This window comes from Lathyrus oleraceus, chromosome 6 (genome assembly GCF_024323335.1).
Source record: "Lathyrus oleraceus cultivar Zhongwan6 chromosome 6, CAAS_Psat_ZW6_1.0, whole genome shotgun sequence".
Taxonomy (NCBI): domain Eukaryota; kingdom Viridiplantae; phylum Streptophyta; class Magnoliopsida; order Fabales; family Fabaceae; genus Lathyrus; species Lathyrus oleraceus.
The window spans coordinates 232,070,344-232,081,119 of NC_066584.1; the positions used below are offsets into that span (position 1 = coordinate 232,070,344).

The following is a 10,776-nucleotide window of genomic DNA, read 5'->3' on the forward strand; positions in this document are numbered from 1 at the left end:
TTATAGCAACCACGGCGGCTGGAGGTGATACATTTAAACTTTCAATTTTCTGGACCAGAGCATCCACTTTTGCGTTAACATGATCAAGGTTACTTATCTCGTACATGCCGGTCTTCGTTTGAGGTTTTTCCACCATTGTTCGTTCGGTTCCCCACTGATAGTGGTTTTGGGCCATGCTCTCGATAAGCTGGTAAGCATCAGCATAAGGTTTGTTCATTAGTGCACCACCTGCAGCGGCGTCTATTGTTAACCTTGTGTTGTACAAGAGACCATTATAGAATGTGTGAATTACTAACCAGTCTTCCAAACCATGGTGTGGGCAAAGTCTCATCATGTCTTTGTATCTTTCCCATGCTTCGAAAAGAGACTCGTTGTCTTTCTGTTTAAATCCATTTATCTGGGCTCTTAACATAGCTATTTTGCTTGGCGGAAAATATCGGGCAAGAAAAACTTTCTTCAACTCGTTCCATGTGGTGACAGAGTTGGAGGGGAGAGACTGAAGCCATCTTCTAGCGCTATCTCTTAATGAGAAAGGAAAAAGACGAAGTCGAATTGCCTCTGAAGTGACACCATTAGCTTTAACAGTATCAGCGTATTGGACAAATACGGATAAATGAAGGTTTGGATCCTCGGTAGGATTTCCAAAGAATTGGTTCTGTTGCACTGCCTGCAACAACGAAGGTTTAAGTTCAAAGTTGTTTGCTTCGATTGCGGGTGGAGCAATACTTGAATGCGGCTCATCTTGTGATGGAGCGGCGTAATCTCTAAGAGCACGAGCTGGTTCTGCCATCTCGGGTATCGAAGGAAAAATATTTTTGAAATCAGGAAGTTCTACAGGAGGGAGATTGTTTGCAGCACGATATTCCCGAATTCGTCGTAAGACTCGGAGATATAGTTCGATATCGTTGATTCGTAAGTAGAATGGCTCGCCTTGTGAACGAGTATGTGGCATACAAATCGACGATAGAAGAAATAGAAGAAAAAGAAAAAAAACCTTAGTCTCTACAGCGTAACAGAAGAGTTACGATATCGACTAAATAAAAGTCCCCGGCAACGGCGCCAAAAACTTGATCGCTCGACTTCGTGAGTCGAGAATGGGGTACAAACTGCAAGTGCACAGTTCTATCGCGTAGTTTTAAAAGATATCGATCCCACAGGGACTTATGAATCGATATACCGTTATCTAAGGTTACTTCGTAAAGCTAAGGTGAATAATGTTTCTATGTTGGGGGAAAAAGCTAAAAATTGAACTAAGATCTAGATTAAATATTAATAAAGCGGATATCGGTATGTAGTTCGTCGTAATTAGGGAATCAATTCTTTGTTGGTTTCTTGGTTTTAAAATAAATCCTTTCAGTTGACACTATTGATTAAAAGTTTTATCTCAAACTCTCGCTCTGTTGAATAAACCATGATTTTATGTTAATGTAGCTGTCACTTATAATTAAGTCAAAAACCATTTTTTGAAAGCAATAAAGTCCGTAGAAACTCTTTTCAAGAAAACACTGACCGTTTAAACACCCTTATCTCAAACTCTCGCTCTGTTGACTTAGGTTATATAATTAAATTCGAATGCTTAACTCTCGTCCTCACATTCAATCTTTAAAAATACTTTTTGGAAAAGATTAGAATTTAATTAACTCTAAAACTTGCTCTCGCCCTGATCTAGAATTAATGTCCAATTTACCCTGTCCAGTTAAAACCTCAAACTCTCGCTCTATTGATTTTAACTTCTTTATGTCTTTTACTTTCGTAAAAACCTTTGTTATTAAACCTGTAAATTGAGACCGTAAAAAGAGTGATTTTAATTTTAAATTTAATTAACCGACTTAGTTTTGATTCCTTATTCCGCTTACTTTACATACCGATATCTAAGCGAATTAGCCAGACATGCTAAACAAACTTAAATACTTGTCATGCATAAACAGACTCATCCCAGGCAAATAATATAAATAAATAATAAAACAAAGCATTAAATAATAATTAAAGAACCTGAATAAGTTAAACAGTAGCCTTGAACACTCCACCACAAGCCGGTAGGATTTTGTTCTTGGATTCTTCAATTAAACAACAAATTAAAACGAAGGAAATAAAAAAAAAACCTAGATTCTAACGTAAGGTTAGATCCGGTAAAAAGGTACACAATAGTTTCCGGTGTAGAAACTATTGTGCGAAAAGAATTAACTAAATGCTAAAAAGGGAAATAGAAATTGCAAGGGAAATAATATAAAACTCGTAAAAGCAGTGCTGTAAAAAATTAATGCTTAAGTTGCTGGAAAAGAAAAATGCAAAAGCAAAAACGGCAAAGAAAATATGGAAAAAGCGTGGAACCCTTTTAGGTTTGGAAAATAGCTATTTATAATGGTGTCTTCCGTAACTGCTTCCGCTTCAAAAGGTCTTCAACGTGCAGAATAGTTGGGCGTGGATATAGGGCTCAACTCTCCCTCAACGTCTCTGAAGCGTTCCTTGCGCCAAAAATGTAGGGGAATGGTGTGACGTTCGTCACACCATGTGTGACGTTCGTCACACCATGTGTGACGTCCGTCACAGGAGTGTGCAAGGCGTGACGCTCGTCACGGCCTCTGTGACGTTCGTCACAGGCACAGCACCTGTGTTCTTGTGCTTTGGGCTGGGCTTTGATATTTGGTTCATTTTCTCTCCTTTTTGCACCTCCTTTTCTTTCATTTTTACTTGTGCTTCAAATAAACCACCTGAGACAAATAGAAAGAAAATACCGCGTAATATCTAATAAAATGAAGTGAACTGAAATAAATAGTAATATAATTTAATTGAATTAAGTCCTAAAATATGATATAATTTCATGTTATCATTAGGACTTAGCCATTCTTCTTCTCTCCACTCTAACCCAAGCCAAAACTTTTTGTGCAAACATTTAACTATTGTTTTCAAACATTAGAAACCTAAGCCTTAGGCTTTTGATTTTCAAACTTTCTTTTCATAATACTTATTTTGAATTGAACCTTTAAATTAACTTTGACCATTTTTGTATATACTTCTAATTGGTAAATATAACCCATTCAAATGTCTTTTTGTGGTTCTAATGGCCACTTTCTTAATCAAATTTTCCATAACCTTTAGCTATTAGTTTTTGAGTTATCCTTGTGGTAGATGTAACACTCACCTATATCCTTAGTGATGGACAATGAGTCTTCCATGCCTATTATAGGGTTAACCCCTCACTAGCATGTTGAAGCTATCCTCACATGGTGGATTTGTGGTTTGGTTGAGTTTTCTCCCTTTGATAACAAAAGACCTTAAGGCTTTTGGACCAATCAATTCACCAACTCATTTTTGAGATTTTTACCCCGAACTACGAGGTTTTGATCCTAATCTTTTTATAAGATGGTACGTAGGCAATGGGTTTATCCATCCAAACACAAAATGTAAATAACTTGTATATTCTCCTCTCATCTCTTCAATCATGTTTGCACAAACAAAATTTTCACAAAACAACAACCTTACAACAAGTATGAAAAGGGCTCCCTAGGAGTACCTAGGATGTTTTGGGTGCCTAACACCTTCCCATTACATAACCAACCCCCTTACCCAGATCTCTGTTTCTCTTTTACTAGTTTTTGATTTGATAAAACTTTTAGGTTTTTGTTCGCTTTCTAACCATTCCTTTGGATAAATAGAAGTGCAGTGGTGACTCGACTTGTATGGTTTACCTTGGATTTAGTCAATATCTCTAACGGTAATGAATACCCCGCTACAACGGCATTGACAATTATATTAAATCAGGTATTTAACATAATAAACAGTGAGCAGTATCTAGCAACACATCACTGCTACCCAAGACACGAAAATGTCATGTGATCTGACAAATCCTTTTGTGATAATACTTATGTGTACAATTACCCTTTTGCCCTTATGTCTATATTGAACACAAGGCATAGACCGTGTCATCCTTGTCCAGTTCAATATTGGGCCCATAGACATTTATCCTGTTACGCGGGATGAGAAAATTCCATCCAGGTCACTCATGTCCCCTAGCATGCTTCGTGGAGTACCCATCAACTGCCTTTATGATTATCCAGTTATGGACAACGTTTGATCAACAATAAGGCACTCGACTATACATCTAGGGTCCATAATGGTTTCAGGTCGAAGGGTGGTATACACCATTATCACCATGAGAATAACTTATGACACTTTGCATAACATTCTATATAGTATTCTCATAGCGGGTCAATCCAGTATAAATATTACTCTTAATATTCATACCTATGTTTAAGACTTGATAACTCCTTAGCCATGATCCATGAGATGTGATCATCAGTCTATATACATAATAGTCTTAATGCTTTAATGTTATCCCACTTCACAATAAAGCTCGACTACGGATACTTTAAGAATAGTGTCCTTATGTTTAATGTGATCTCACGATTAAGTCACACTTGATACATTAAACGGACTAGCTATTCTAGGGACTTTATTAAACAAACATAATAAAGAAAAAAACCTTTTATTATTAATAAATAATTCGATACAAGTACCAAAAGTATTGGCCTCTAGGGCTTACACCAACTAGTTGTACCCCTGCCAAATGTCGACCAAGAAGAAGTAATTAGTTTCATTCTAAATCATATTTTATATAGGTTTGGAATACCTGAAACTATTACCACAAACCAATACTCAGTTTTTATAGGGAAAAAATGGTATACTTTGCCGGATAAATAGGGTTCAAGTTGCTAACTTCGACACCTTATTGCGCCCAAGATAATGGGCAGGTCGAAGCGGCGAACAAGATTGTAATTGGTTTGATAGAAAGAACATCGGTCAGAGGCCAGAAAGAACAAGATTGTAATTGTTCATATGATTTTTTTTCCATCTTATTTTCATTATTTCTTCAAGATAACTATAATTTATTTTTGTATTTTAATTCAAACTACAAACTACAATATAATAATAATAATAAAATTATTCATATTTATTTAAGTAGGTCGATCTCATAAACTTAAAATGCTTATAACTTTTTAACTAAATAGACTTATAAAAAAACTTATGTCTTTTCTATTTTAAACATAAGTGTGTGTAGGCTTGGTCGTAGGTCCCGGTTAGCCGGTCTAACCTATTCCAATCCCTAGTTAGAAGTTAGTATGAACTTCATTTCTTGTATATAGGGCTTGGGCTTAACTTTTTAAAACTTCTCAAGCATACATGATAAATTTTTGGGGACATGATTCAGTTTTCTTGACCGAACCAATATAATCCTTTGTATCTTTTTTACTTTCAAGTTATTTACTTTGAACTTCCTCTGCATTTTTAACTGTTTTTATAAAATGGTTTCAAACTCTGACTTATTAAATAGTTTTGTTTTAAAATCAACAATTTTTAAATTTCCACAACTAATATATATATATATATATATATATATATATATGAAGTCACATGTCTAATAAATATCAACACTATAGAGTAAGGGTGTTCAAATCCAAATCAATCCAAACAAAAACTGCAAACCGATCCAAAAAAATCGAAAATCGCAAAAAACTGAAAATTAATAGATGTGTTTGAATGTCAAAGCCACATAGTTTGAATTTTATTTTTGATTGATTTTTCAAAATAATTTCAAATCAAATCAAACCGCTTGTATGCTTATTTATTTTTTATTAGTATGATATTTGTGTTAATTTATTAGATGATACTTATTTTTTAAAATAATATTTATTAATTTGATTAATCTATTTATTTTTATTATTTCATTTCTTTCAACTATAAATAATCATTATCATTTTGTAATATTAACTTTTAATTTAGTATATGTTATATATTCTATAAAATTTATTATTTATTAGTATTTTTTATAATATTAATAAAAAATATAAATTGCAATTTGAATATTTAAAAAGTTGATCTAAATCCAACATTATAAAATTAGATCGGATTATATCATATTTTTTAAATCTTTCATCCAAAATTGAACCAAATCACAAGTAAATTTATCTTTAAATCGGATGATATTTTGCTTTAAAATCGATCTAAATCACACCGCGATCACCCCTACTTCAAAGAACTATAAAAATATATAATTAGTGCAAATCAGTTAATTTGGAGTTGGATTAGAAACAATAAAATAAAATAAAAAAAGCTTATTTTATTATTTATTATATTTATTCTTATAAAATATAATTTAGAATATAATTTAAAATATAATAGAAACACGGTGTTTATCTCATTTTTATCAAACTTTGGTGTCTCTTAATTTTTAGATCTTTATTTTGATGGCAATAATTTCATAAAGATATAATGATACATATAGAATTTGATAAAGAGAAGATATACTAAATATTTTATAAATAATGATCATATATCATGTAGTATTTAATGCGCACATGATTTTAAATAAGATAATAGGTTTGATATTTTATCATATATCGTATTTATTATATGGGTGCATACTTATTAAACTCTAATTTTATATAATTTAACATTATTCAACTATATAATATATTGAATTTTAATTACTTATTATATTATATTAAATTGTTTTTTCATTTTATTTTATATTTCAAAATAAATATTACCATTAGATCATAAATTAATAATTTACGTCAATTAACACATATCAATTTAGTTAAAAAAATTAAAATTTTAATACACAAAATTCTACAACAAAGAATAACATATTGTCATATATATATATATATATATATATATATATATATATATATATATATATTATATATATATATATATATATATATATATATATAATCTTTATTTTAGTTAATACTTTGTGTTCTAACAATTTTTTAAAATTACACTATTTATTAATATTTATTTTGTTTTTCATTTTAAAAATTTCATGTTTTAGTAGACTTTTTTATTAATTTTTGAAAGCTAAAAGCACACAAGTTTCCTATTTTTATTGATATTTAATTCAATCCTCACCCTAAAATAATATCCATATTAGATAATGAAAAGAAAATTAATTTATTCCCTTTTGCTGACTCACCAAATCATATATCATCTTTTATATTAATGCTCTCCCTTTTTTATGCCACTAATTTTTCTTTCCCCTTTTTTTCTTTAATTAGGTATAGAAGAACAATATCATAACAATATCTTTTTAAAGTTCAAATTTAAATATTATACACAAAGATTTATATCCTAACAATATAAAAAAAATCAAATATTTAATTTAATTTAATTAGGTAAATAATAAAACAAATAATAAAATTAGAGGATAATAAAACCAACAACCCTATATTGCAAATTGTTCTTTCTTCCATTATAAAAAGGTCACAATTATTATTTTTTGTTTCATTATCTTCGAGATTTCTCAAAACTCAAAATCCCTATTTTTTCTTTTTTCAGTGATTAACCTGATCACACTATCAGCACCGGTCAAAGTGAAATCAACCACACAGGTCACAAATTTCTTAAGTGAGTTATCGTTTTTGATCCTTTTTCTCATAAACAATCAGTTGAGTTTTCTTTTTTTGGTTATTAAATTTTAATTTCTTGCTTTTTTTTACTGGGTTGTCGATTCAGATAACGGGTTGTTAAAAGTTTGATTTTTTTTCCCTTATCTGTTTAGGTGGTTTATGGGTTTGATTTGTTTTTTGTTGGAGTTGTTAGGTTTAGTTTGTGTGTTTGAATTTGTGAGTATGAATCTGATGATTGTTAGTTAATGTTTTGGTTGGTTGGAATTTGTATTTTTGTTTCCAGTGTTGATATTGATTAGAGAGGGTTCTAGGTGTTTCTTCTTTGTTTCATGTTTTGAACTTTAAGATGTTTGAAGAGTCATCACAAGAGGAGGAGAATAAATATTGCAGATTCCTTTTCAATCATGATTAACAATCTGGTCTGATGATGTTTACACTCTAAATGACTGTGTTGAGTATTGTTCTTGTAGTAATCCTTGTATGTATTTGGCATCTGCTGCTTGTGTATCGGCACAGGTTAGTTATGTTGTACTTACTCACACTCCGTGTCGAAGGCGTTGTCAAAAGTGAGATAAGGCTTGGTTGTTGTTGTTGTTTGGGTTAGTGTCGTGACTGATGTCTGTTATTGGTGTCATGGCTAATATGGACACACATGTCGAAACATCTCTTTATTTAGAGGTGTTGGTGCTGCAGTTCGTTGACTATGTTGGTTTTCGATGTGCTTGTAGCTGTTTTTTTGTAAAAAAATATGTTTGTGAGGCTGAGGTGTTCTATGCTTGCAGGTGATCCTAAAATAATGGAGTCTCATGATGAAACAGGACGCCCCATACTTTGTATTAACAATTGTGGCTTCTTTGGAAGGGCTGAAACCATGAATATGTGTTCCAAATGTTACAAAGACACCTTGTTGAATAAGGAACAAGACAAGCTAGCAGCAGCATCGGTTGAAAGCTTTGTGATTGGCGGTTCAACGAAAGCGGTTGTGAATGATGGTGCTATTGATGTGGAGGTCAAGCCTGTCTGTGCTGAGATTTCTGGAGATTCATCGACTAGTGAGATTCTGGAAACCAAAGTCAAGACAGGTCCAAGCAGATGTGGAACTTGCAGGAAGCGCGTAGGATTAACCGGTTTCACCTGCAAATGTGGAAACCTATTTTGTGCAATGCACCGATATTCTGACAAACATGATTGCCCGTATGATTACCAAGCTGTTGGTCGGGACGCTATTGCTAAATCCAACCCCGTAATTAAGGCGGATAAGATCGACAAATTCTAGGGTTGCACTAGACCGATTCTTGTCTTGTGATAGTAGTTAGAAAAAAACCTGCATTGCTTGTTGATGGGTGATGATGACTCACTTCACTTGTTAGCTACATTAAGGTTTTTGTTCTGGTTGGAATTCTTTGGATCATTTGTTGGTTAATTTGCTTATTAATGATATTTACTGCTTAGTTTGTGTGTCCTTGTGAGTTTTTCTGTATGACAGTTTTTCATCGTTAATATCAAATTTCATCATTCAAACTATACTAAACTTTTTGTAGATGGATCTTTTATTCTGAATTCACTTTAGGTTTAGATGAACATTGCAACTCCACTAATTTTACACTTAAAAAAGAAGAGTAGTTATTCCAAATTTGAATAGTTAGTTTGGTTAAGCGCTTGTAATTTTTTCAATGATAAATAATAATATATTAATAAAGGATAAAGAATTATCAATGTATAACAAAGATAGATAAAAAACACAAGTGTCAGAGACGAATAAAGAGTAACAAGAAACAACAAAAGAAAAAAAAAGTATTTTTTGTTAATCAATAGAACACCAACTACGTTTTTGGGGAGTGTGTGTTTTGGTTGCAGCATATCTAATCAATAGAACATCAACCGTAGAGTGCCAAACTATGATCATTTAAAAAACTTTGGTTGATTATGCTACATAAAAATTGTGTCTAAACCACTTGACAAATTTGAAATAAGAGCTGAAAAATGCATATTCATTAGATATCCACAAAGAGAAAAGGGATGGGAAGTTTACGATCTTCAAACCAATGTATTAGGGACATAGTTTTCTATGAAGAAATTCATCATTTAAGTTAAGAACAAAATTTATCCTCCACCAACATTAAAAGCAAAACAGCAACACAATTCTTTGATGATGTAGAATCAAATTATCCTTAAGATGAAACAACTACATCACTTGAAGACATTACTCATAACAATGAACTAAATTTATTAGTGAAAATTCTAAACTTGATGCTAAAGATAACGACAAACACACCAATTGACAAAAATAATCATGGACGTGTTGAGATAGAATTTTTCATCGATGCATTCGAACTTGTTGAAACTGATATAGCATAAACAGTCGCAATTCAAACAGACTTAGAGGATGATGCAAGTGAAGGGGAGCACACTATTATCAATGATGAAGAAAATAATAAACAAAGAGAGTTGACACCAAGAGAAAGATAATCACTCAAATTATCTCAAACATTTCTATTGCTATAATGGACATCCTAATGACAGTTATGAGGGTTTGGAATTAGCATCTGACTCAAATATTAAATATCATACTTCAAAGTTCGTTAGCTATTGTACTTGTAAAAAAATACAGGTGTAAATGTCCCATTTACAAGGATAGGGAGACTCGGAGGTCTCAGTAGGTTTATAACACGACGTGGTGGTTGGGGCTTGCCCACGACGACGATAAGCCCTGTAAAGTGGTGATTATAGTGGTTTTAGGGACCTGGTCGCGTGAGATGAAAGACTTTGTTACGAAATGGTGTGCTTAGGTATAAGCGTATACGAGGATGTGATTTGTATGACTTAAGATTCTTCCTCCTCGCCTTGGGGAAGAAGTATTTATAAAGACATTCTTGGACCTAGGATTGTAAAGTTAGTGGCAGTAATACCCTAGCTCCACGACTAAGAACATGATTGTTAGCCAAGAAATTCTAATATATGAATTTGACAAGGGGATTAGTTGAGAATTTCTGCACAAGCACAAATCAATGTTACATGCCTTTCAAACCGAAGACCTTTTGAGCGAAACTTCATCGTTCAACATTGAAGGATTGAGTCTGATACTTAGTAAAATTTTCAAAGGTTTAATTATTCATCAATTCTACAAGTAGAAGGAGGTTCGACTAAAGCAGATTCAAAATTTAAACCAAATATTTGTCTTTTGATCTTATCCAAAACAATGAAGACACGTGGAGATCAATTAAAGGCACTCAGAGCATGTAGAGGTGACGTGTCAGATGGAAGACAGTTGAAAGTTGGAGTTCATTAGTTTTGTAGTATTATAAATAAGGATTCAGATTCAGAGGTGGAAAAACCATTGTAAACATCAATACAAACTTAAAGC

The 10,776-nt window shown here is 32.4% G+C and overlaps 1 protein-coding gene and 1 non-coding gene across 3 annotated transcripts; both read left to right on the forward strand.

The window, feature by feature from the left end:
* The first annotated feature begins 305 nt into the window (after positions 1–305).
* On the forward strand, positions 306–412 carry LOC127098795 (small nucleolar RNA R71). The gene has a single exon (XR_007793490.1). It is a non-coding gene; the product is annotated as a small nucleolar RNA R71 (small nucleolar RNA).
* A 6,826-nt stretch (positions 413–7,238) lies between these two features.
* Positions 7,239–8,874, forward strand: LOC127091561 (zinc finger A20 and AN1 domain-containing stress-associated protein 8). 2 transcript variants are annotated; one of them, XM_051030228.1, is made up of 2 exons: positions 7,239–7,410; positions 8,195–8,874. In XM_051030228.1, the coding sequence occupies exon 2, from the start codon at positions 8,209–8,211 to the stop codon at positions 8,686–8,688; it is 480 nt and encodes a 159-aa protein (XP_050886185.1). In that variant the 5' UTR covers positions 7,239–7,410; positions 8,195–8,208; the 3' UTR covers positions 8,689–8,874. The 2 variants fall into 2 exon arrangements, with proteins under 2 accessions (XP_050886185.1, XP_050886186.1); XM_051030229.1 differs by having other exon boundaries at positions 7,301–7,450.
* The last annotated feature ends 1,902 nt before the right edge of the window (positions 8,875–10,776 follow it).

Coding starts and splice junctions, on each gene's coding strand:
- LOC127091561 (XM_051030228.1), top strand. CDS start 8,209: ATGGAGTCTCATGATGAAACAGGACGCCCCATACTTTGTATTAACAAT.